The sequence below is a fragment of the Moschus berezovskii genome, chromosome 12 (genome assembly GCF_049115385.1).
Source record: "Moschus berezovskii isolate FMDL1 chromosome 12, NW_MosBer_1.0, whole genome shotgun sequence".
Taxonomy (NCBI): Eukaryota; Metazoa; Chordata; class Mammalia; order Artiodactyla; family Moschidae; genus Moschus; species Moschus berezovskii.
Genome location: NC_142471.1, coordinates 45,145,230 through 45,172,761, shown reverse-complemented (window position 1 = coordinate 45,172,761; position 27,532 = coordinate 45,145,230). Strand labels below are relative to the sequence as shown.

The window sequence follows — 27,532 nt, the reverse complement described above, 5'->3', positions numbered from 1 at the left end:
GTGAGTCAACTCTTCGCATCAGGTGGCCAAAGTATTAGAGTTTCAGCTTTAGCATCAGTCCTTCCAATGAACACCCAGGATTGATCTCCTTTAGAATGGAATGGTTGGATCTCCTTGCAGTCCAAGGGACTCTCAAAAGTCTTCTCCAGCACCACAGTTCAAAAGCATCAATTCTTTGGTGATCAGCCTTCTTCACAGTCCAACTCTCATATCCATACATGACCACTGGAAAAACCACAGCCTTGACTAGATGGACCTTGGTTGGCAAAGTAATGTCTCTGCTTTTTAATATACTATCTAGGTTGGTCATAACTTTCCTTCCAAGAAGTATGCGTCTTTTAATTTCATGGCTGCAATCAGCATCTGCAGAGATTTTGGAGCCCAAAAAAATAAAGTCTGACACTGCTTCCACTGTTTCCCCATCTATTTCCCATGAAGTGATGGGACCAGATGCCATGATCTTTGTTTTCTGAAGGTTGAGCTTGAAGCCAACCTTTTCACTCTCCTCTTTCACTTTCATCAAGAGGCGTTTGAGTTCCTCTTCACTTTCTGCCGTAAGGGTGGTGTCATCTGCATATCTGAGGTTATTGATATTTCTCCTGGCAATCTTGATTCCAGCTTGTGCTTCTTCCAGCCCAGCGTTCCTCATGATGTACTCTGCATATAAGTTAAATAAGCAGGGTGACAATATACAACCTTGACGTACTCCTTTTCCTGTTTGGAACCAGTCTGTTGTTCCATGTCCAGTTCTAACTGTTGCTTCCTGACCTGCATACAGGTTTCTCAAGAGGCAGGTCAGGTGGTCTGGGATTCCCATCTCTTTCAGAATGTTCCACAGTTTATTGTGATCCACACAGTCAAAGGCTTTGACATAGTCAATGAAGCATAAATAGATGTTTTTCTGGAACTCTCTTGCTTTCTCCATGACCCAGCGGATGTTGGCGATTTGATCTCTGGTGCCTCTGCCTTTTCTAAAACCTGCTTGAACATCTGGGAGTTCACGGTTCACATATTGCTGAAGCCTGGCTTGGAGAATTTTGAGCATGACTTTACTAGCGTGTGAGATGAGTGCAATTGTGCGGTAGTTTGACATTCTTTGGCATTGCCTTTCTTTGGGATTGGAATGAAGACTGACCTTTTCCAGTCCTGTGGCCACTGCTGAGTTTTCCAAATTTGCTGGCATATTGAGTGCAGCACTTTCACAGCATCATCTTTCAGGATTTGAAATAGCTCAACTGGAATTCCATCACCTCCACTAGCTTTGTTCGTAGTGATGCTTTCTAAGGCCCACTTGACTTCACATTCCAAGATACACATTAAAAATATATATTTCTTAAAATGTTCACCTGTGTACCACTTAAAATCATCTCATGTTCCAGGAGTAGTATAGGGGTCATAATTGGGAAAACATTGCTAAATATAAGACTGAATTATGTCATAATGGTATAAAACCATATTATTAAACATATATCAGAAAACTTATCCCTGTCTTTTTCATAATTAAATACTTCCATAAGTCACAACACTTATAAAAGTTTAAAACATCCTAGTATGTAAAATTCCCATATTAGAATGACTAAAATTCACTAAACTATGTGAAATATTTGCAAGTTAAAAGTTAAAATTTTTCAGACATTTTTAGTGCTGCTAAAACCAAATGCTTAACTGTTTTAAAAAATCCAGAAGTTAGATTTTATTAAAGTTATATACAACAGTATAAATGCATTTATTTTTATCATGGTTAAACTGTCCAATACAATTAATTTAACTAATGTTTAACCAGTGCCTGTATGTAAGGCATTCTATTTACTAGCAATGCAAGGATAGATCTGAGGTCTCTAAAAATTATGATCACTACCTCATAAGAATTTGAGACATAAAGAAATGCCTCCAAATAATGATATAATTTATTGAATTAAACTGGTTTCTCAGTGACTTAGAAATTAGTAAAAAGACTCAACTTTGACCAAAATCTTTGGTAAACTTAAAGCAAGAGTGATTTCTACAATGCATGGTCTTGGTGGTTGCCATTTCCTTCTCCAATGCATGAAAGTGAAAAGTGAAAGTGAAGTCGCTCAGCCGTATCTGACTCTTTGCCCACCAGGCTTCTCCGTCCATGGGATTCTCCAGGCAAGAGTACTGGAGTGGAGTGCCACTGCCTTCTCTGATAGTGCACTAAGCATATATCAAATATGTCCTAAACATTCATTTTTATCTATAGAATAAAATGTTTTGGTCCATTTTTCAGCAGCCTATCTACATAACATAGAGTTCTTAAGATTTTAAAAATATAAAGCACAGTTGGTCTTGATAAAGGGAAGAAAAAGTGAACTACGCAACACGGAAATATTTTTCACGAGCCTATACAGATAGCCCCCCCTTAAAAAGTATGCTGGGAAGTAGAGGGCTTCCCAGCTGGCACAGTGGTAAAAAATCTTCCTGCCGATGCAGAAGACATAAGAGATACTGGTTCAATCCCTGGGTCAGGAAGATCCCCTGGAGTAGGAAATGGCAACCCACTCTAGTATTTTTGCCTGGAAAAAACCTCATATACAGAGGAGCCTGGTGGACTACAGTCCATGTGGCTGGAAAGAGTTGGACACGACTGAGCACAAGAAATAGAGGAAGGGTAACAGAACTCTCCATTTTGTTCACCTCTATATAGCCTCTGGTACCCATGCACATCCCACCTGGGTTGGACTAGAGTTGCAGAGTCCATTTGGGTTGCCTGTTAGCTATTTGCCAAGGTTCAGCATCAGATTCAACTAAGCTTCCATAAAGCAAGCGGCCTCCTCAAAGCTTGAAAGCTGTATTAGCTACATCTGGGGAGCAGGATCCTTATACTGTAAAAGAATTCTTTTATATTGATAGTCATTTTTTCAAGCAGAATAAATTACTGATTTATTTAAATGGTTTTTTTAAGTATTTATAAGAGAAAATTATTGTAAATAATCAAATCAAAATCATAATGAAATTGAATATTTATTTGAATTTTTCCTGGTAATAGCACTCAACATAAGAAAAACAAACCAAGCTCTGAGATTTTGTTTTCAATATACTCATTTTTCAAAAAGTGAAAAGTTGGGTTCTCTATTTAATGGCAACAAGTGGGACTACCATTCAAAAAGCAGTATTTTAAGAGATATATACTATGATTAACATGATGTGTTTTATACTGTAGAATGGATACATATCCAAATGCCAATCTGAATATAGAAGAAATACATGTGTTAAAACCACACTGGAAAACCAAATGTTCTTTTTTATAAAAAGCTTGACATAAAAAGGAACTTGCCAGTAAACACAATGAACTTTCATGTATGGGTTTTTTTTTTTTAATCCCCACCCACACCACCCCCACAAAAAAAACTGTAGATTTGAGTAGAGCCATTATATGACAGCTCATTTCTGTACAACATGGAAGCTGGTTACACAGTCAATGTTAACTTCCTAAAGTGCATCTTTTGAAGACTTGTTTAGTAAAATTGCAGTTTCAAATATAAAATACTTAACACAAGACATATAATAACAAAGCTACATCATTATAAAGTTTTTCAAACTACTTTTAAAACTTTTTGATTCACCAAAGAATAAAGGTGTCAAATACAGTAGCTTTCTCATTCTCCAACAGTATGCATAATAAGCTTTTGTTATTTGGCAAGTCTTTTGGAGTCGAACAAAAATAATGCAGTCTCAACAATATTTCTTCTGTCACTGTAATACGATTCCTTGTGCAGAACAGTTAGGTGCAGAGCAAGTTAGATTTTTGGAAGTTTTGGTGCATTAACCACAGGATTTGCCTCCTGTAAGTATCTCCTCCCTGCACTCTTGTAATCATAGGTGCAGCTGTGAGTTTCTGCATAGCGATGAGATGCACAGAAGTTGTTTCCACATCTAAAGCACAAAAAAAGTTTATGTGAAGAGTCACATTTCTATAAGAGCCTCCTCTCTTTGGGAGATCAAAGCTTGACTTCAGGTAGTCCAACAGGAGCCTTTAGGTTCTCTTTAGCAATTTCAGAATTGACAATTCCCTTATACTTATAAACAAGCACAGGCATCCCACCCCCCCCCAAAAAAAGAACAAGTTAATTGTCCATGAATGTGCAAGTGTATAATAAAGAATGTCCTCTGAAGTGAAAGAGGATGTAGACCTTTATGAAGTAGTAAAACTGCGAAAGCCAATAGATATGTGTACCACCTTCTTTCATATCTAGTAAGCCTGGGCAAACTGTCAATTTCTGAGAAATTCAGTCTAATAAGAAAATCAAATTATGTAAAACCTAACTATGCCATGAAAGGATTTTAAAGTATTTCAGCAACAAGGTAAGCTGTTTCCATTTGAACAGAATACACTCTAAAAGCAGCAGCTTTACTTAATGCCTGGCCTCAACCTAAGGGCAGACACCATCCTTGGAGCGTATTAATCATACTACTATATAGTTATCGGTAGAAAAAACTCATTATTTTTGTAAACATAATATTCATCTCTTTTGAAACAAAAGTGTACCATATAATTAATAGTACATTAACATTAAATTTAGTCCTTTTTATTCAATTTAAAATAGAATCTTGGAAGAAGTGTTCTCCCAAGCTACATTCAAAGAAAAACCAAGTCTATCTATCATAAGACAAAGAGAACACACACTTCCATTGGTTTATATATCCTACTTTAGAGGGCAGGAGAGGATCTCAGGAGTTTGGAAATGCATAAGCTATCTATTTGCTCTTTACTTCGGCCAATAAAGAGTTCAGCTAAGGACTGCTATTTGAACATCATCTAAATGATATTATGAAGAGGCAATTTAAAGAACATTTTCTATTGTATCCCTAAGCTGCTGCTAAGTTACTTCAGTCGTGTCCAACTCTGTGCGACCCCATAGACGGAAGCCCACCAGGCTCCCCCGTCCCTGGGATTCTCCAGGCAAGAACACTGGAGTGGGTTACCATTTCCTTCTCCAATGTGTGAAAGTGAAAAGTGAAAGTGAAGTCGCTCAGTCGTGTCCGACCCTTAGCAACCCCACGGACTACAGCCAACCAAGCTAGGTCACCACTAAGAAAGCATCTCAACTTTTCAGCTAGCCAACCTGCCTGCATTCGTAGCTAGTAGACAGTCCAGTTTTCTTTCCACAAAGAAAACAATGCTTTGTTGTTTTCTTCTTTGTTTGAATAGGGGCTTTCACAGGTGGGAGGTGATGAGTACATTCCCCTGTTCAGAGAAAGGACATCTTGATTAATACAGAAATAAAATTCTAAATGTGAAATACTATAAAACAAAACATTAAACACATTCCTGTCACAGCAAACCTCTAAGCCATAAATATTAATTTGTGCTTTTTTATATCTAAAATTATTTACAGAATCCGTAATAAAGATGAACTAGAACTGTTGTTTCTCTTAATACATGGTAATTTCTACTATTTCTGAGGGCAATATGTATATTTAAAGTACACTAAACTTTGAGAATCAAGAAAAATGTCTAGCTCAAAATTGTATTTATGAAGCTTCTGAGGAACAACATAGTATGTATTAAAATCACCCTGTTCTTTCACACCAAGAAGGAGCATGAGAATATCATGAAACTGATCTCTTATTACTAATTATACCATAGAAACTAAATTCATCGAACCATGAGCAAATTATTTAAAACTTCAATTTGTTCATTTTTAAGATAACAGGACATGTATTTTTCTCCCTAAGTTTCTAAGTGTTCAAAGGTCAACTCAGTTCTCACAATAAAAAACATTCTGAATTTTTAAAATAATTATATAAAATACGGAATTATCAATAGTGACTTGTAGGGTGCACTGTTCAATTTCACAGTACTACAACCATTCCAAAAAATATTTACTAAATTCTGGGCTATAGCAACAGGTTGATTTTTTATCTTAAATATAAGAGCACATCTGCTATTATATGAGAAAGAATTAAATCAGTTTAATATGAAATGAAATGCTTTTAAAACTGAGCAAAACTCCAACAAACCCCACTCATGAGCAGAGAGGCTCAATGTCATCATCCACAGTTGTTACAATAAAAGTACAAGTACACAGTGCTTGGTGGCACCCAAAGGCCAAGAAGGAAGAAGCAAACAAAGCAAAAACAAAGGGAAGGAGTGAGAAGAAAAAAAGAAAAACAGTATAGCATGTCAATGGAAACGGTACCCATTCTCTACTATCAAAAAAGGTTTGGGAGGCCTGGGCTTAATGCTATGTAGCAGCTAAAAGTAATCTACTTCAAGGGTTCAAAAAGTTGGAATTACAGTTAATTGGCAGTATGTCTTTTGCCAAAATCTGGATTGGGTTCTGTATATACAAGCAGAATAAAATTAATGCTTTATGACTAGTCTGAAATACACTCCCAGATCTTGCCCAAAACTGGAAGAAAAAAAAAACTGCCCCAAACTGGAAACTAACTTATGACTCCTAATGGCGGTCAGTTACCAACTCAAGCTAATAAGCACTTTCTTCTTCAAGAGCACTTAAGAGTTATCAAGAACATTTCACAAAGATGATGGGATACTTTCCTCTTCTTAATTAATAAAACTAAGGGGCATTTGCACAGGACACACAGGAATGGCACATATTACCAGATACCCTCTGAAGTTCATCTAATTGCAATTATCTTTGGAATTCAGGCGTAGGATATTGTTCCTTAAACAAAAGTTAAAAAAAAATCTGTTGACAAAAATTTAGTTCAGTGTAGTCTTATTTTCATGTTTTTCTTTCTCTGGGGTACTTAAGTTTCCCACCCCTGTTTTCATTCAGAAACTCCTGTGAATGTGCAGAAACAGAGCGCACAGTAGTGACCGAATGAGGTGGCACAGAAACATGACTGCAGCACTCTCCTCCGACAACGGTTTCCACTTATCCTTCTCTCCACTAGAGGAAAAAACAATTTATTGGTCACATACTCCATGCTGGGAACCAGCCCAAATAGGTAAGTTCCCTCCTACAAAGAGGAAAAATTCAAATTCCATGGACTGACAGTCAAGGACTTATGTGTCCAATATGCCTTTATAACTTTTCAGAGTCATTTTCTATCATGGGCCACATCATTCCCACCCTGAATGATGCACCAGATCCATTTACAAGTGCCATCTCCTCTTCTAAAATGCTCAGTAACTTTGTCAACTTAGTAAAATTCTACTTATCCAGTAAGAAGATAGCACCAATCATTAACTTTTCACTGAAGCCTTCTCTCAAATATGTAATGAACATATATGAAAAAAGAAAAAGTCAATAAAATAATGCTGATGTGAAGAGTTGCTTTTCAGGATGAGAGTAAAGATATTTGGATTAAGGCACTTGTTTGGCACTTCCTACTTTAATATTTGGTCTAACACGATGATCTATAAAAATTCACCCAACAGAAAAGTCAGCCAATAAAGTAATAAGGCAATATTTGTGATACAGGTTTGGTAGTCTTCTGCCTAAAAATGATAACTAAACCGATGAAGATGGGTACGACTGCCAAGGGAGACCTTACAGTGAAAAGCAAAGAGAACCAATGGAAAAACTTAAGTCAATTAAACAAAACTTATGCCAGAATTTTCACAAACTCTTCTAAGTAATTGAGAATGATACTGTTATTACTGTATGGCAGGAAGGAAATGGCAGGAAGTTACACAGCTCTAGTTTGGGGAATCATAAACTGCAAGTAGCAGTTGATGACTTGACCTAAATGAAATCAATCAAAAGAGTATATGGGGACAAGCAGAGGGGCTGGTAAAAAAAGTTCAAAAGAAACCTGAAGCTTAAAAAAACACAAAAACAAAAATGTAACAGCCCAGAATAAAAAAAGAAAGGAAAGAGAAAAACTCTTTTAAGAAGAAGGGCCATAACAATCAAGATAAGTATACAGAATCATCCACTGGATTGAAAATTATGAAGACCTTTTCAGCAACAGCAGTTTCAGAAGAAAACACTGTAGCTTGAATTAGAGTTTAGGGAGATAGAATAAGTACAACTCAAACTTCCAAGAGGCTGAGCTGTGGATTAGTACAAGACAGATTTAAACAGATGTTAAAAGAAAACTGACATCTATTTATGGCTTTCCAGGTGGCGCTAGTGGTAAAGAACTCTTCTGCCAATGCAGGATATGTAAGAGATGTCGGTTCGATCCCTGGGTCGGGAAGATTCCCTGGAGAAGGGTATGGCAACCCACGCCAGTATTTTTGCCTGGAGAATCCCATAGACAGAGGAGCCTGGCAGGCTACAGTCCATGGGGTCACAAAGAGTTGGACACAACTGAAGCAACTTAGCACACATGCGCAAAGGAAAATAATTATAATATTAAAAGTAGATACATTAATCAAAAACAGCATGGCACTGGCATGAAGAGAGACATATAGATCAATGGAACATAACAGAACTCTGAAACAAACCCTCACAAATATAATCAAATGATTTTTGACAAGGTACTAATAAGACCATATGATGGGGAAAAGGACAGTTTTTTTTAACGAATATAGCCTCAAAAACTGGATGAAAAATTTGCAACCCCATGGAATTCTCCAGGCCAGAATACTGGAATGGGTAGCCTTTCCCTTCTCCAGAGAATCTTCCCAACCCAGGGATCGAACCCAGGTCCTCCACATTGCAGGCGGATTCTTTACCAGCTGAGCCACAAGAGAAGTCCAAGAATACAGGGGTGGGTAGTCTATCCCTTCTCCAGTGGATCTCCTTGACCCAGGAATCGAACCGGGGTCTCCTGCGTTGCAAGCAGATTCTTTACCAACTGAGCTATCGGGGAAGCCCCGAAAACCTGGATATCTATATGGAAAAGAATGAAGTTGGACCCTTACATTACGCCATATATAAAAATTAATTCAAATGTATTAAAGACCTAATGTAAGACCTAAAACTACACAACTTCCAGAAGAAAACGTAAGGGAAAAGTTTCATTAACAGTGGATTTGGTAACAATTTATTGAACACAATACCCAGCACAGGCAACAACAACAAAAATATACAAATTGACTTTATGAAAATTAAAAACTGTTGAGCATCAAGACAATCAACAGAGTAAAAAGGTGACCTATAGATGGGAGAAATATTTGCAAATCATACATAAGGAGTTAATATCCAGAAAATATGGAGACAAGAAAACCAAGAAACAAATTCAAAAATGGGCAAGGTTTTTTTTTTTTATTTCATGCCTCCAGGGCAAGGAATTTGAACACACATTTCTCCACTCAACTAATCAACAGGGAAATGGCAATCTAAATCACAAAAAGATACCACATCATATCTGTTAGGATGCCGACTATCAAACAAAACAGAAAATAACAAGTATGGTGAGAAAGTAGAGAAATTGGAAACCTTGTACACTGCTGCTGGGAATGTGACACAGCAGAGCTACTATGGAAAAGTTTACAGTAATTCCCAAAAAAATTAAAAACAGAACTACCATATGATCCAGTAATGCCACTTCTGGATATACACTCAAAAGAACTGCAATCAGAGTCTCAAAGAGATACTTCTACACTTGTGTTTGTAGTAACATTATTCACAGTAGCTAAAATGTGGAAGTGACACAAGTGTCCATCCATAGATGCATAGGTAAGCAAGATAGTGTATATATATACAATGGAATATTATTCAGCTTAAAAAGTATGGGAATTTTGACACATGCTACAACATAGATGAACCTTGGGAATATTATGCTACATAAAGTAAGCCAGGCACGAAAAGACAAATACTGAATGATTCCACTTATGTGAGGCACTGAGAGTAGTTAAAATTATAGACAGAAAACAGAACGGCGGTTGCCAGGGTCTCGGGAAAGAGTAACGAGGAGTTAAAGTTTAAAGGGTACAGAGTTTCCATTTTGAAGACGAAATGAGTTCTGGAGATACATGGTGATATTGGTTGGCTAAAAATGTGAATGTACTTAATACCATTCAATTGTACACTTAAAAATGGTTAGGATAGTTAATTTTATTACAATAAAAAATTGAAAAAAGTAGATATATTACAATTTTAGAGCCTTGGGCTTTATACAGTAGTGGAAACATACCTTAGTTATCTCTTTAAAGACAAGAAACTCACAGGACAATCATAATACATAATGTATCCTTTAGAACTTTGGGGCTACAAACGTGGTACATATTTGTTAGAGTTTCCATCTCTAGACTGGGTATTAGAACACAAAAGATGATAGTAATGACTTCTTTGGCTAGTATTTGGCCAGTATACCTTTAAGATATTATTGGTAGAAGTAATGCTAATATAGTCATTTCTGCTGGTATGCCTTGGAAAGGGATAGTCAAAAAGACCGTCTCTTTCTTGTATCCAGAAATAACCAGTTCATCAAATGGAGCTCTTACTATCCTTGATATTGGACCATGAGTTTAAGAAACACCTTTCTAGGGTATTTTCTCAAAACTCATCCTGCACCCAGCATGGCTCTAGAGTGGCCAGGGACTAGATAAATTGTGAAATACATGTTAAATTTTCATTCATCTTATCTTTTCACATAGACCATATCCTTTTCCAGACAATAGAGACCTCAATTTCAATTTTTGTTTTATTCTTCAAATATGCCCTATAGTCAGTTCTCTTAATCATTTTCTTCAGTGGAACAAAGTCTAGGGAAGTTTACTCTGTATATACCACAGAGAATGTTCTTCTCATTACTCTTTGAAAATTCAAATTCATAGTATGCATAATGCTATGATTATTAGCCTTATATTGTTTTCAAAATTATCTGTAGCTTACCTACTCTTTTCCCTGATGTTGTATTATTTCCATTCATTCCAATACCACGGGCAGACTACAATTAAAACACAAAACATCTATAGAGGTGAGTTAATGGAAAACAGAGGAGAGATCACCTAACATGAAATAATTATATTTTATGACAAAAATGTTGATGAACTTTAATTTTAAATTATTTAATCTATTTTTAAGTAAATTAACTTGGGACCTGGCTGTCACATCCATCAATATTGTACTTATTCTTTACCTTCAAGAGAGTATAAGTTGTCTATGGCCATATGACTCTGAACGTGCCTGATCCTGTCTGATCTTGGAAGCTAAGCAAGGTCAGGTCTGGTTAGCTCTGAACGTGCCTGATCCTGTCTGATCTCAGAAGCTAAGAAAGGGGTCTGGTTAGTACTTGGATGGAAGAGAGCAAAATCTGATGGCTCAAATAAAAGTTCTTATTAGGGAAAAAATATTAATTAAAATATTTGGCATTTTTAAATATATGATAAAATTAAAACAATCTTAAGGCACTATAAAAAACTAGTTTACATTAAATTACTTTCTAATTACAGTTCTAAATTTAGAACTGAAACATTATTTAAGACTCAACTATCAAAAAATTTTCTATAAACTAGACAGACATTTCAAGAGGAAGTTATGAAAAGAACTCAACCTTAGACCTCTTTATTTAACATGTAAACAAAAAACAAAGTATCCTGAATCACTACAAGGATAACTAGTAGAACACATTGAAAGGCAAATACTTACTAAAAAAAATTCTGTAGTTTCTAACTGAGGAGAACTTTTCCTAAGGCTTTCTTCCTGAAAATGCTGGAGGTTTGTAGATAGCCCAATTCCAGAGGTCCGCAGCCTGCCTGCCCCACGTGCACTCTGTAAGCTGTCTCTGCTTGCGCTCCGGGCCAGCGAAGCGAGAAAACCTATATTATTTACAAAACCAACAGGCTCTTTGGATGCCCTGTTAGCCATTTCTGTGATATCCCGAGCCTCAACTTTAGAAATAATATCAGATCTTTTCCCAGGTGAATCAACTTTAACAGCTCGAAAGCGAGTAGTCCTAGAGAAAGAAGAATCAGTTATATTTCGAACATCCAATGACCGAAGCACGTTTTGTGAAGCAGAAGACTGGAGGCTCCCAGACTCAAAACATTTGGACTGTCTCTGTGGTTTCGCCAGAGAATTATGGAGTGACATTGGTGCAGAACAGCGAAGAGGTGATAAGAGTCTATTCTTGTGAGGACTTAATTCATGGTGGTTGAGAACTGATTCACCATTCAACACTTTTGCAACATGTTTAAGATGCTGCTCTTTAGCTTTCAACCCTTTATCACCAATAATGAAAGAGAATTCTGGGTTTACCTTCCGTGTGCCTTCTATACCACTGCTCTGTTTATCAGCATTTCCTTCTGTAATGGAAGCAAATGAACCCACTTCAGGTAGAAGTGATTCTTCAGTTACACACTCTTCTGAAGTTGGAAATAAAACAGTGTCATCCTCATTGTTAGATGACAGATTTCCTGAAAAGTGCTTTGTCCGCCTAGGCAGGGATGATTCAAGATGGAGAATAGTATCAGCAAGCTCTTTGTCAGTTTCAAACTCCATACGAGGTATCTGAGATGGTAGTTTGAAGCCACTACTGGAATGAGACAGTGTGTAACTCTCCCAGTTATCATCTTCCTTAAGAAAATCACTAGTGATAGACGATACGGGTCTATCAGCAGGGGGCAGAGCTGCCAAACTTGAAACTGCACTGCTGGCCAAGTCAGGTAGATATGTGTTCCCAGGAGAAGGTAAACAAGACTCCCCAATGTGGGGAAGAACTCTTAACAATCTATGGCGCGCAGCTGCTGTGGAACTACTAGAAGATCGAGGAGCTATGGGTGGACGAGGTTTTACCTTGACAGCTTTCTTAGGCTAAAAGAAAGGAAGGAATACATAATTCTTTACACAGTTATTGTCTCCACCCATTAATAAAAATTATCGAAGAAAAGGTTACTTACATATTGGCATTTGGATTACCTCAATCTAAAATATTAAAAGATTAAAATCTTAAGCTTATGATTGAGAAGAATTTTGCTATCTTTCTTCATTGAGTATAATTCCCGACAATGTTAAAGAAAACCAATTTTCTTTTTCATCACTATTGATTATTTGTCAGTTTTGTTGAGAAGAAAATTTATTATATTAGATATGACACAGCTGACCTATTTCAGATCCCCAACAACTTTTCCTAGTAAGACGAGTCAAGTGTTTGGATAGGTAGCTACTGCAGAAGAGAGTTAATAGATGACCTAAACGTCTATCTTGAAAACGCCTGCGTGCAAGTCTGGCCCTTGGCTGGCTTCCAGAAACTTGTATTTCAAGAAGGTTCCTGCTACCCTAACTTGTAAGAGACATTCATTGTGCCTAATTTGTTTGTGCAAGCAATACAGTTTATGCTGAACATCGACTTTTCTTCTGGGAGTCTGGAATTTTGGTACGTGCCAGGCAGAGGGTGCCTTCATTAAGAGCTTCTAATGAAATCCCTGGGCACGAAGTCTTTAATGAGATTCCCTAGTAGACAACATTCCACATGTGCTGATAAAACTCACTGACAAAGTAACTATATACATCTTATGAGACTTCACTGGGAAAGTTTGTACCTGATTTCCTCTATTACTTCACCCACCAGGCACCTTTTCCCTTTGCTGATTTTGCTTTGTACCCTTTTGCTAAAATAAATCTTAACCATGAGTAAAACGATATGCTAGTCCTGTGAGTCCTTCAAGCAAATCATCAAATCCAGGAGTGGTCTAGGAGTTCCCAATATAGTTGATTTCAATAGAAGTGTCACAACAATTCATGATGTATGGTTAAAGTTGAAAATTAAAAATATAAAGCCTTAGCACTTATCTTCAAGATATGGACTGATATAAACATGACAAAGAATGGAACACCTGATGAAATACCAAAACTCCCAACCTAGAAATATAAGAAAATGTAAATAATGTAATATGCAGCCAAAAATGTTTGACTTGCATCTAATCATGATGAAACAATAAGACAAATCCAAATTAAGGATATTCTACAAAACTAGCCAATACTTCAAAACTATTTGACATGAATGTTTAAAAAAAGGCTAAGAAATAATTCTGCATAAAAAAGCAGACCAAGAAAACATTACAACTAAATACAACACATGATTCTTGATTGGATCTCAAATTGAAAAGAGAACAAAAAATCAAAGTAAATGCTGGCAAATACATTATTGAGAAATGAAGAAATATGAATATAGATTATATAATGTGTATCAGTGATAAATTATGTATATGATAACTGAATTGCAGTTATATAGGAGAAGACTCTATTCTTAGGAGTTACTGAATATTTAGGGGGAAATGTCATGATATTTGCAACTAACTCCCAGATGAATCAGGTAAAAAAAAAAAAAACAGAGAAAGCAAATGTGGAAAAAATGTTAATTGTTGAATCTAGGTAAAATTTCCATGGATGTTCATAGGTATAACATTTCTGAAGGACTGAACATTTTTCAAAATAAAAAAAGGCAAAGTAAGGGTTCAGACAAAGACTGAGAGATTTAATTGCCAAGAGTCATAAATGAAAAAAAAAAGGCACTAGAAGATTCAGACAGAAGGAAAATAATCTTTAGAGGAAAGAAGAAAGGAAAGAAGAAAGAGCAACAGAAAAGGTAAATATGTGGATAAATATAAATAATATTGGCAATATAAAACAACTTGAGGTGTTCAAAATATATGTAAATTAAAATGCATGACAAAAATGACACAAAAGATGTTCATATGTATAACTGGAGTTAGTGTTCTAAGATTCTAGCATTAAAAGAAAAGGGATAAAAATCATTTTTATTATACTATAGTCAAGAATGTACAAATAATCTCTAGAGTAACCATTTGAAAAAACTAATAAATAACAAAGTAATAGGATAAAAATTGAAAAACAAAAAGTAGATTAAGGAAAGGAAAGAAGAGAGGAAAAAGAAACATAAAACAGGTGGTTAAATAGAAAACAAATAGTAAGATGATAAAAATTCACATGTATTGGTAATTATAATAAATATTACAGAATGAAAAGTTTGTCAGTTTGGATAAAAAATTTTTAAAAAATCCATCATCCACTGATTATAAGAAAAATTCTTAAATATAGAAACATAGGAGTAAAAGTAATAAAATGGAAAGGATATACGATAGAAATATAAATCAAAAGAAAGCTAGCTTAGCTATACCAATATCAGACAAAATAGCTTTTAATACAAGTGCATTACAAGACAAATATTTTTATAATAATAAATAACAATATTTATAATAATACAAACTACAAGAAAGATACCATAATTCCTTGGATATCATACAAATCTGTACTAGATCATCTGACCTAGTTTGACAGTTGCAAAATATATAAAGCAAAAATAACATATTAAAAGAAGAAACACACAAATTCACAACCAAAGGGGAGCTTTCTAATAAACTTCTCTCGATAACTGATGGAAAACAGACACACACAAAAATCAGAAAGGCTCCAGAACACCGAACAACACAAATAACACTTATCTAACTGATATATACAGAACACCACACACACACACATACAGTAACAGACTACAGTCCTTCCACATGGCATTTACCAATATGCTTAGTCACAAATCAACCCTCAACTTATTTCAAAGGTCTGAAATCATTTAGAGTATGTTCTCTGACTACAGTGATATTAAAGTACAAGTCAATAAAAAAGATATATAGTATTCCACATATTTGTAAACTAAGGATTTCAGAGCCATGAGTCACATGGATCTAAAGATTAAATATAATCCCTATCAAAATCCCAATGGTTTTTTTTCCCCAAAAATAGAATAATCCACCCTAAAATTTGTAAGTGACCACAAGGAACTCCAAAGAGTCAAAATAATCTTGACAAAGAACAAAGTTGCAGGTCTCACACTTCCTGATTTCAAAACCTACTGCAAAGCTCAGTAATCAGAAAAGTGTGGTACTGGCATAAAGACAGACATACTGGCCAATAGAACAGAATCAAGAGCCCAGAAGTACTCTACAAGTCCACTCCTAGCTACGTGCCCCAAAGAAAAGAGTGCGTGTGTCCACCAAAGACGTGTATAAAAGAATGCTCAAAGCAGCTTTGTTGAGGAAAGCCAAAAATGTCAAAAGCAGAAAGAATAAACGAAGTACAGGCATACCTCGTTTTATTGCACTTTGTAGATATTGCTTTTTTACAAGTTGAAGGTTGGCTGCAACCCTGCATTGAGCAAGTATATATTGATGCCATTTTTCCAACAGCATTTGCTCACTTTGCATCTCTGGGTCACATTTTGGTAATTCTTGTAGTATTTCAGGCTTTTTCATTATTATTATTATATTTCTTATGGTGATCTGTGATCAGTGATCTTTGATGTTACTACTACAACTCACTGAAGGCTCAGATGATGGCTAGCATTTTTTAGCAATAAATATTTTCAATTAAGGTATGTACATTGTTTTTTAGACATAATGCTATTGTACACTTAACAGACTATAGTATAGTGTAAATATAAATTTTATATGGACTGGGAAATCAAAAAATTCGTGTGACTCACTTTATTGTGATATTCGCTTTATTGTGGCGGTCTGGAACCGAATCTGCAATATCTCCGAGGTATGCCTGTATAGTCATACAATGGATTAGTACACAGCAGTAAAAGAGAATGAACCGATACATGCAACAAATGGATGAACTGCAAAAGTATTATCTTGAGCAAAAGAAACCAGACCAAAAAAAAGTATATTACATATGATATCATTTATACCAAGTTCAAGAACTAATTTGTGATGACACATGTTAAGAATAGTAGTTATTTTGGGAGCAGGGAAAGGCAGGCATTGACTGGGAAAGGCTCTAAGGAAATCCGGAGAGAAAAACAGGTCCTATTTTAATCTGAGTTGTACCTACATGACTGTATATAAATGTAAAAATTCATCAAGCTATCTTAAAGACTTGTGAATTTTATTTTAGGTACATAGTACATTTCAATAAATAAAAAGTTACCAACAGAGTGAAAAGCAAAGTTATAGAGTAGTGATATACATATGACAAAGAACTAATAATACAGAATATATAAAAATCTCCAAAAAAAATCAGTAAGCAAAATGAACACAATTCAATTTTTTAAATGGGCAAAAAATTTGAATACATATTTTTACAAAAAAGGATATCCAAATACCCAATAAATACATGAAAGGTGCTCAACTTCATTAATCAGAGAAATGTAAATTAAAACTATAATGTAATGCCACTACACACCAATGAGAATGACAAAAATAAAAAAGAAGAACAATATCAAATACTGGTAAGAATCCATGAAAACTGTAACTCTCATTCACTACTGGAGAGAATTCATTATTTTGGAAAATTGACAATATCTAGGAGAGCTAAACATTCCTTATCAACACCCAGACAGACCTATCCATAATAAGCAAATATTAAGAGCATTTTAAAAAGTAACTTGCAAAATTAAGGTTAGACTCTCTTTTATTATCCTTCTTAGTTCTAAAACCATGAAATTTTTTTAAAGCCATGAGTTATTTTGAGTGCAATATTATCACATTAAATAAACTGCTGGCTGAAAAAAATTAATTCTTTACAGTTAATATTTCAATAAATGAGGTCAGAAACTTGAGATGAATAATATTTTATATAAATTTTTTTCCCAACAATTACCAACAACCTCAATGCTGTGAGTCCTGCAAGGATAAACTGAAAAAAGACCTGGCCAAGCTTCACCTTTTTGCTGAGATTCATGTTCTCCATCTTAGCCTTCAGCAGCTTCATCTTATTCATAGTTATTGAATTTTCAATTATCTGTTGCCCAGAAGGAGAAGGCTCTATTTCCTCATCTTCATCAGCATACAAACTATACACAGAACCACTACTGCAAAGAAAATGATAATTACTATTGAAATGCACCTGATACCCGCCCAATGACTACAAATATTTAAGTACAATATAAAGCTATAGATGCTACTAATGATAAAATAAGTTCATTTTCTCAATGGAAATTCAAGGCAAATGTAATTCAAAAATGTATTTCTTATGAGAAAAAATAAATGGGGATAAATATCATGATTTAACTTTATCGAAAATCTAGTACAACTGAGCTTTTCTAAAGTCAATATACCATAACTGAAGATCTTTTGTTTGGAAACAGAACCACTCAGAGTAGCATAGATTTTACAATGAAAAGACACACTTTGTTCAAGTCATGAGACAAATTATTACAAATGTAAAACACTCCAATTACTGATCAGTTACAATAACATTTATTCATATCTTATTATTTGGAATCCCTTCTGACTACATAATGCCATAATATAATGGTACTATCACACTGTCCTACTATTATATGTCTATCTTTCCCTCTTACTCCTCTATATGTAAGCAAGTTGAAAACAGATATTAATACTGGGCTTTTTTCATCTTCCCAGTCTTAGCACCTGGCACAATGCCTGGCACATATTTAATAAATGTTTGCTAGATTTATTAAACATTTAATAAATGTTTGCTGGAACACAAATAATTGTAATTTCATTCAAGTTTTTCAATAATGGGAAAACTTAAACAGTTATATAATCTCAGTGTATTTGAAGAATGAATGAAATTTTAAATAGAGCATAGCAAGAATGTATATTAGTCACTGTGCCCAATGTACTATAGGAGAACTAAAGTATGTATGCTAAAGCAGTATGAGAATTAATAAGATTTCCTGTTCTATATGATTGTTAAGAAATGGAAACAATCTAAGATAACCCTAACAAGGCATATTCCAAACCACTTCTGAAGGACATATTACTATCACACAAAGGTGAAGCTAAGAGTGGATATGTCCATTCCTAAAATTTACATTTAGGAAACTAAATGTGAAACTGGTGACATTTTGGAATCATGGGTTAATTACACTACACAGCAACAATAGGTATCAGGAGGAGTAAAGATGGGAATTCGTCTCCATAATCAATTCAGTCCCTCTGCTTGATCTGTGACTATCATTTCTACCTAAATACAAGAGATGTCTAGCATAAAATGAAAATTGACACAATGACATAAGACCAAATTAACATTGCTACTATTTACTGAATGCCTAATCTGCCAAGGACTTTCCACATAATATTTCTAATCCTCACAAAAACTACATAAAGTGATATTATATCCCATTTTTATAAATGAGGAACCTGCAGTTGAGAGAAGTTAAATGATTCTGTTCAATCAATAGTAAAATCCGAGCTCATAAATGATGAATCTAAGATTAAAATCCTTCATCTCTCTGGTTCCAAAACTTATTCTTTATACTACTTCCTGTTGCTTCCCAAGGCACCAAACAACAGATCTTACTGCATCATGCTTATGTATCCAAATAAGTGACAGAACATTATAGTATGTGAAGGCTCTCGTCTTGAGGTTAACTACACCTGAAAAAGAGGGTTGAGTGAAGATTTCTGCCAGTTCTCCCTTGGAGTTGGAAGGAATGACTCAAGCATATTCGATTCTTGCTCACCTTGTAATACTTTAACTTCGACTACTTCTCATTTATCTCATGGCATTTTAAATTTATCCATATTGAATACTGAAAGAAGTTTCTGACTCGATCTTCCTGTAATAAAACACTGGTCCTTTACAGTTTTCCTACAGAGATCAATGTGTTTATGTGTGTGTATACACATGCATATATACGTGAGAAATATTTCATGGGATGCATTTTAGCAGATAAAAAACACTTTTAAGTTCACCTAATTTTTTCAAGTACCACAATATTGTGTTTTCTCTCACAAAGCATAGATTCATGATTCACTGAGAAGCCAATCTCAATTTTTTTCTAAATGGAAAAATGTAACTAGGATAACACATTAATTTATCAACTTAATCCAAGAATATCTTTCTTTATATTTAAATGCTGTAAATATTTTCTTGAATGCTATATTTAACTTTTTCTAAATCTTTTAATCTAATATGATTAAAGAATAAGAGATGTGCAAATGCAATATTTATTTCAACAAGAATACTGTTCATCCTGAAGCCAAGTCCTCATGCGACTTTCACAGATAAGTTACAATTTAATTAACTTCCCACTTAAAAAAGCAGTAAGGTAGAAAGAGTTGAGATTAATAGTGATGACTGATACTAGATGTTGCGTCAAATTTGGTATTGATACCCTGAATAAACAAAAACAACTGAGTAACATCTGGCTTATATTAATTCATCAAAAGCCAAGGAAGAAAGTGATGCCTCATCTTTTAACTGACTACTGATGTTGCTTCCATTGTTCTCAGCTCTTCTAGAAATTGTTCTTGCCAAAAAAATAGTCTTTAAACAAGTTTATTTTCTCTGGCCACATTTTTTCAACTGCTGTGTTCAGCTGCTAATTCACAACTGGTAAATATTTCCTTGTTTGGCTAGTAAAGAAGCCACTTCGAAACTTCTTTTGGTTGCACTCTCATTTTCATTTTCATACTGTGATGAGATATTCCATTTTTAATTTTCTGCTCTTTCTTATCATTGCTTTCCTGCAAGTTGGGCATGTTGTCATGATTCCTTAATCTGATAATGTCCAAATATGTTGTTTTTCTTTAGCTTACCTGTAGTGTCTCTGTATCATAAACACAGTACTCTGCTGCTTAATTGATGGCAAAATGATCTTCCCTGGTGGCTCAGTGGTAAAGAATCCACCTGCCCATCAGGCTCCTCTGTCCATGGGATTTCCCAGGCAAGAGTAATGGAGCAGGTTGTCACTTTCTCCTCCAGGGTATCTTCCCTACCCAGGGATTGAACCCAGGTCTCCTGCTTGGCAGGTGGATTTACAAAGCTAATGAAAATGTGATGTGTTTAAAACCTATGGTTATTTGTGTTATTCATCAGAAGGTATTCTGCAGTAAATATTTGAATCTATCACATATTACTGAACCAACAGTGTCAATGGAAGTTAAAGGAAATCTGCATATTTCAAAAATCTATTTAAATGTGCAATTGAGAAGCTCCACCTATGTTCAACTGGAAGTGCAACATAATAACATACTAAAAGCAAACAGCAAAAACTGACTCTAAGAGTATTCTACAAATGCCTTCTTGGTGATGAAAGTGCTCAATTAAAATCATATGCTCATGGACTGCTACCAGTATTGGAAGTACAAATTTTTAAAGATAAAATAAAATCTCATTCCAGATCAATATTAACAAATAAATTTTCACAACTGATTCCACAAATTTGACACGTAATACTTTCAACACCAATTAACTAAACTATTACTCCCACAAAAAAGAACTCCATTCTTCTCATTAGTAGACCTGAATTAGATACACACACACTCAATTATTAGTATTATATTTTGAATTTTGTCTGTAAAAATTTATCTGGTTATATAAGTACTTTTACATAGTATCCTTAACTTCATCTCTTGGCCTGAAAACCCTAAAATAGTTACTATCTGGCCCTTTACAGAAACGGTTACTGTCTCCTATTATAAGAGTTCAGTTCAGTAGCTCAGTCGTGTCCGACTCTTTGCGACCTCATGAATCACAGAACGCCAGGCCTCCCTGTCCATCACCAACTCCCGGAGTTTACTCAAACTCATGTCCATTGAGACGGTGATGCCATCCAGCCATCTCATTCTCTGTCGTCCCCGTCTCCTCTCGCCCCCAATCCCTCCCAGCATCAGAGTCTTTTCCAGTGAGTCAACTTGTCGCATGAGGTGGCCAAAGTATTGGAGTTTCAGCTTTAGCAGAAAGTCTCCCTAGGGATAAGAAAAGAGCTTTCTGCTCTGCTTTCTCATCCACCCTATCCCTTGTCCAATTCTGGTAAGTGAATAGAGAGGAAAAGAAAAAGAAACAAAGAATATATTAAAAGGAACAATAATACAATTTTAATTGAAATCCATAACAACATTTGGATTATGTCTTAAACACAAATAGAAGTTTTCTATTTACTCTTAGTAAAAGGAGTAAGTGATGTTTCAAGCAAATGAAGAAAGAAGTACAAAAGCATGGCATAATAAACAAGAGCTGTAAAAATGATAACAGGTTATAAAGGGCCTTCCACGCAAAGCTATAGAGCTTAGATTCTCTGCTCTAGGAAAAAAGAGCCAAAAGAGGATGTCCTGAGGAAGAAAACCGAAACAAAAGTAAACTAGCAAATGGAAAGACTGGTATAAAGAAATTCTACTCACAGTCGAAAGCAAGAGATGCTGGATTAAAGCTGCAGCCTCATTGCTCCCTCTTCTCTACTTTTATGTTGAAGGCATGTTTGCAGTGCTAACCAGATTCTGACACATAGAGTCAACAAAAAACACCATTTGTGATGTCTGCTCTCTGCCAACAGAATAAGTATAATCTCTCTTCCACATAACACACTGAGGTGAGGCAGAATCCTAAAGGAATTCCCTGATTCCCAATTCCAGATGCTCACACCCTGTATATTCTCATAACCTTCAGTTTGGCATGAGCTATGATTTGCTTCTATTCAAAAGAATATGGCAAAAGTAGAGGGATTTTTCAGATACAATTCAGGCTCCAAATCAGCTGATTTTGAGTTAATCAAAAGAGACCTGAAGGCAGCCTCTACTCAAAAGCCAACAAAAAAAAACAGGGCCCTCAGTCATATGACTGTCAGGAAACAGGCCAACAAAGTGAATGAGCTTGAAAGCAGATTCTCTTCCCCAATGAAATTTCCAGGTGGGGGAACACCTTTGCGAACACCTTGACTGCAGCTTTCCAAAAACCTGAGAAGAGCACCTGGCTAAATTGTGCCTAGACTCCCATGCCATGGAAACTGATTTCAGACTGCAAGTTAATTTTTGTATGAATGGTATTGCCACTAGGTTTTAATGCTGTGGAATTAAATTTTAGTTACCTGTAATACCTTTCCTTTGTTGCCTGTCCTACTCCTCTTTTAAGGTCATTTTTTCTCAGCGGTTACTCCTAACTCCCTACCTTTCAGATAAAATGAAGGCCCTCTTATCTGCTTTTCCAGAGATTTTAATGTCTTTTTACAACAAGTGACAAAACTATACTATAGATACAATTTATAGCAGATTTCATGTTCTATAAAGAAAAGAATATAATCTTTATAACTTAGTGTGTAGTATAAAAACTGACTATAAAAGTTCAGTCAAATGTTTAGTGAATGTTTTAAAGTGAAATAAGGTTAAAAAAATCATACTAAGGCAGAGTGCACAGAAACTTAAAACTTACCTTACCCAATTTACTAACTTCTCTACTGCCTAGCCCAAGTACCTTTGCTTCCTTCTGACTTTAAAACAACCCTCCTTCCTTTTTTTAAGGATTATACATTATATAATTTGTTATTTTATTTATTTATTATCTTTTGAGGCTGTACCCCACGGCTTGTGGGATCTTAGATCCCAAACCAGGGATTGAATCTGGGCTCTGGTCAGTGAGAACACTGAGTCCTAACAACTGGACCACCAAGGAATTCCCCCTTCTCCTTTTACAAAGTAGGAAAATAGGACTAGAGAAGTAAAGATTTATCCACCTTTAAGCAACAGTTAAATTTTGGGGGAAAAAAAGAGTAACTTGAGGCCTAATCCTTTGTGTTATGCCACGGCTATATTGATAAAACATCACACTATTATAACAAAACTCAATAATCTAGTAGGCATCTTAGAATTTTAATGACAAATATTTTTACAAAAAATCCTACTCCATAAAGAAATTTCAGTTTTAGAAATTACTCCTATCAATCATAGGAAGGACAATTTCAGAATTATATAACTGAGATGGGATGGGGAGAAGGGGAGAATGCATAAAATTCAGTTAATCTTGTGACTATAGTAAGATCATTCTGACAACACAAGGTAAACATAAGGTTTATGGGTGTATCATATGATGTTCTCCTTTTTTAAGTGAGACATGTAAATGAAAACCTATTTACCTTAAAGATTCAGATAATGGTGTTAGAGTGCCATCTCCCCTGTCTACTACACGGAAGAAATTCAATTGATCTCCTTCTTGGTATACCAAAAGTGTAACTTGCTTGTTGCAGGAGGTCTTCTCCCAGACCTCATCTCGACTGGAATCCATGTACTCAGCCATATCCTTAAGTGGATCTTCCACAGGAACTACAAATGGAAACACTGATAGATAAGCTTTCAATTTATATCAAGTTCAATGCATTTTGGTACACCATCAGGATATAACATGTCAAATTTGAACAACAATCCTGTGCATACAATACATATATATTATATTCTTCTAATAAGTTTTTGGTCTTTTTATAGTTAATACAACATTTTCTATGCTGCATTAATATGAAAGAAAAGAATGTTGTTATATGTACAAAGACAGGGTTTACCCAAATACATGAGGTTTTCCTGTGCCACTAGAGTGTGTATTCATTGATTCTATGACATAATTACCTATAACTATTTTCACTTCATATCTTCCACTCCCTATATGTTCCAATATTGGTTTCAACAATCGATAATTAAAAATCAATGTAAATTCCACTTACTCTAGATTTAAAAAACAAACACACACAACTGGGAGACATATTTTAGAAATTAGAAGTGAATCCCTTTTTTCTTCCTGGTTTTATATAAAGGATGATTCTTCTCAGAGTTCTTTCTTGATGTGAAGACCGGTAATTTTAAAAAAGTAAAAGTGAAGTCGCTCAGTCATGTCCAACTCTTTGTGACCCATGGACTGTAGCCTACCAGGCTCCTCTGTCCATGGGGTTTTCTAGGCGAGAGTACTGGAGTGGGTTGCCATTTCAGTATATGGTAACTCAAGATCACAAGGGGGCCACTTATTATACAAAAATGCTATGTCTGTAATGATTAATATGTTGTTACTTGAAAGCATCCTCCCAGGACCCCACTTGTTCTGGTATACATCTATGTGTCTAGTCAGTGCACATGGCTCCAGTGGTCCAGAGTAGTCATCAGGTTTGAATGATATTGCTACCATCATCTCAAGCCACTCTCATCCACGGCAGCCACAGATTCTGCTCCTGTGGTGGGAATAAGCCTCAAGAGGTGGCTAGCTCACAGGCTGAATATTCTAAAAGACCCTGAACCCCAGATCAGGGGGTCTAAGTAATGGCTACAGCAAAAAAAAAGTTCATTCCCAAGGACATTTTCATGTCAAGTTGCACAAACACTGTTCTTTCTTAAAAGAGGCAACAATTTCTCAAACTCCGTAACTTTCATTCAAGTAGCTTATTTATTAACAGAATCACAGTGCTGAACTAAGTCACAACAATAATGAGTATTAAACTCTGAAGCTAATTAACCATAAAGATGTCCCCATATCCGAAATTCAATACCACCACTATTAATAAAACACAGAAACTTCAGAAACAGTAAGATTTACCTTGTTTTTGAAAAGACTTTCATTGACACAAAATGCATTTATGCTACACTTTCCACATTACATTGGAATGCGGCTGCCATTACTAAACCATACAAAAGTCTTGTTTAAACCAACAGAGTGTGCCTTACTTCAGGAGTCATTGGCAATGACTATGTGTATGCACTTAATGTCTATACACACACACATCCCTTTTCATAATAGAAAAATCATTTAAATTTCTTCAAGTATAAAATATTATGCATATAGTTTAGGATAAAATTTAGTTTTAGAAAGGAAAATATCTTCCTTTTTTGGCTGTGCCATGCAGCTTGCGGGATCTTAGTTCCTACCAGGGATCAAAATCATGCCCCCTGCAGTGGAAGCACAGAGTCCAAACCACTGAACTGTCAAGGAAGTCCTTTTCTAGGTTGCTTTGATAATGTTTAATTCAAAAACAATTTTAAAAGCTAAGTATTACCAGCATTCACATGATAAAGATATTTTCTAAACCACGAATTTCAAGTAAGACTCGGTAGCTAAAAATAAGGTTTCGGATATACAATATGGAAAAGTTATAGATTTGAGTAGTTTTTCCTTTTCACAAAGTTTTCAATGATGTAAAGTAGACAACTGGAGAAGGAAATGGTAACCCACTCCAGTATTTTTGCCTGCAGAACCTCATGGGGAAAGGAGACTAGCAGGCGATAAAGACAGTCCATGAAGTTGCAGAGTCGGATACAACTTAGCAACCAAACAAACAAAGGTAGACAAGAGCAAGCTGTTAAATTTTAAAAGCTGATTCAATAAAGGCAAACTTATTAAAAACCTAATCTAAAATATCAAATAAGACAAGTTCTAGGGTCTGATTTTTTCAGTTACAAACAAGGCACAGGAAATTACAGGGAAAAAGTATGACAACACTTCAACTACCAAAGAGTAGTGATAATTTTCACTTACTTTAAATTTAAAAAATACATATATTTTAAATTCAGAACCTGTGGTGCTCATACTCTTCCTCATATATATAACTGTAGTCCTAGTAAGAAAAGCAGGTAATAAATAATAATAATAAATAATAATAAAACATCTGTGTTTAAAGACAATACTATATACAAATAACAAACTTCAAAAATATAATACAATGAAATTCACATGTCATTAAATTCACATCTTATCATAATGGCTCAGTAAATGCATTAGGGTTTTTGTACTACTCTCAGAATCGGTAGTATAGACATCGTATGTCACATAGGACAATTTAAGTCCAATTAATCGGAAGTCCCTGATATTACGAGTCTAGTTAATCAGCTCTCACATTATTATCTTTGTTTTTTTCTAACTTATCCATAAGAGTTCAACAGTCACAGTAACCTATCTCAAAAAATCCTCTTGAAATAGCTAAGAAAAAGACGGTGATAACCCTATTTTCTAATCAAAATTAGGAAGCATGGAGATGAAGTCTGACGTGTGGAAGAAGTATTAAGCCATCAGTGGAATCAATACTTAACATTCAATTTTCTGGTTAGTAAAGGATCAAATACAAAGACCTTCCCCAAAATGAGGCCTACAGAGCAGGACTGCTCTGAGAAATCGAAGGATGCCTCTACTTCATGGAGATTCATGCGACAAACCTGAATCAGGGACAAAGGTGAACGAACACTCCCCGTTTTTCCCATGCTTAGAACTTTGTTGTTAATCAAGTCTCTACTCATATTACCATCTCCAAGGGCTCTTCCACAACTGTCCTACTACCCTACTTGCATAGACACTGTTATGCTACTACTGCCCCCACAGCACTTACAACTACTTAAAGTAACATCAATTCTTCTCACATCTATTGTGGGTACTGTAATGAAGCAGAACATTTTCTCCCAAGAAACACTGCACTGAACATCTAGGAGATGCTCAAAATGTGCTTCCTGAACGAATGAACGAATGAATGGACTCTCAGAGACACCCACATCCTGAAAAAAAGGCTTTAACAGGAACATGATAATATCTATAAAATCCAAATGCATCACAAACCAGGCTAAGAGGTATCTTTGGAATTTCCTATAACAATCATTACCCCAGGAGTTGAAGACTTGAATTGAAAAAAGCAACAAAATCAGTAAACTGCACCTAAACACAGGGATAACAATGTAATATTTATACTATGCCATCCCACTGTCCTTTCCTATACTGGTGAGGTTTATATTTAAATCTTCCTGGATTGAATGAGGAATCATGAGATTTTCTGGAATATGAGTTCCTGCTTCTGTGCATTTAGGCTTTATAAAACAATGCTGAAGGACGTATTACATGGCACAAGGAAGTATACTTAATATTTTATATTAACCTATAAAGGAAAAGAATCTAAAAAAGATACATACATATACAAATAAACACACACATATAAATATGTATGACTGAATCACTTTGCTAGATACTTGAAATTAATGCAACACTGT

At 35.3% G+C, this 27,532-nt stretch overlaps 1 protein-coding gene across 6 annotated transcripts in view; it reads right to left on the bottom strand.

Annotated features, from left to right (window-relative positions):
• Window positions 1-1,642: 1,642 nt before the first annotated feature.
• Window positions 1,643-27,532, bottom strand: part of ZFAND4 (zinc finger AN1-type containing 4) — a 61,010-nt gene continuing 35,120 nt past the window's right edge. For 2 of the 6 annotated variants that reach the window (XM_088842103.1, XM_088842104.1), the window contains exons 3-8: window positions 23,665-23,851; window positions 17,511-17,658; window positions 11,475-12,638; window positions 10,719-10,773; window positions 5,089-5,206; window positions 1,643-3,894 (exon numbers count right to left, since the gene is read on the bottom strand). In XM_088842103.1, coding sequence (XP_088698229.1) covers window positions 3,759-3,894; window positions 5,089-5,206; window positions 10,719-10,773; window positions 11,475-12,638; window positions 17,511-17,658; window positions 23,665-23,851 — 1,808 coding nt within the window. In that variant the 3' untranslated portion in view covers window positions 1,643-3,758. Of the gene's footprint in view, window positions 3,895-5,084; window positions 5,207-10,718; window positions 10,774-11,474; window positions 12,639-17,510; window positions 17,659-23,664; window positions 23,852-27,532 lie in introns of all 6 variants that reach the window. The other 4 variants (XM_088842101.1, XM_055425231.2, XM_088842102.1 and 1 more) reach the window with 3 other exon arrangements.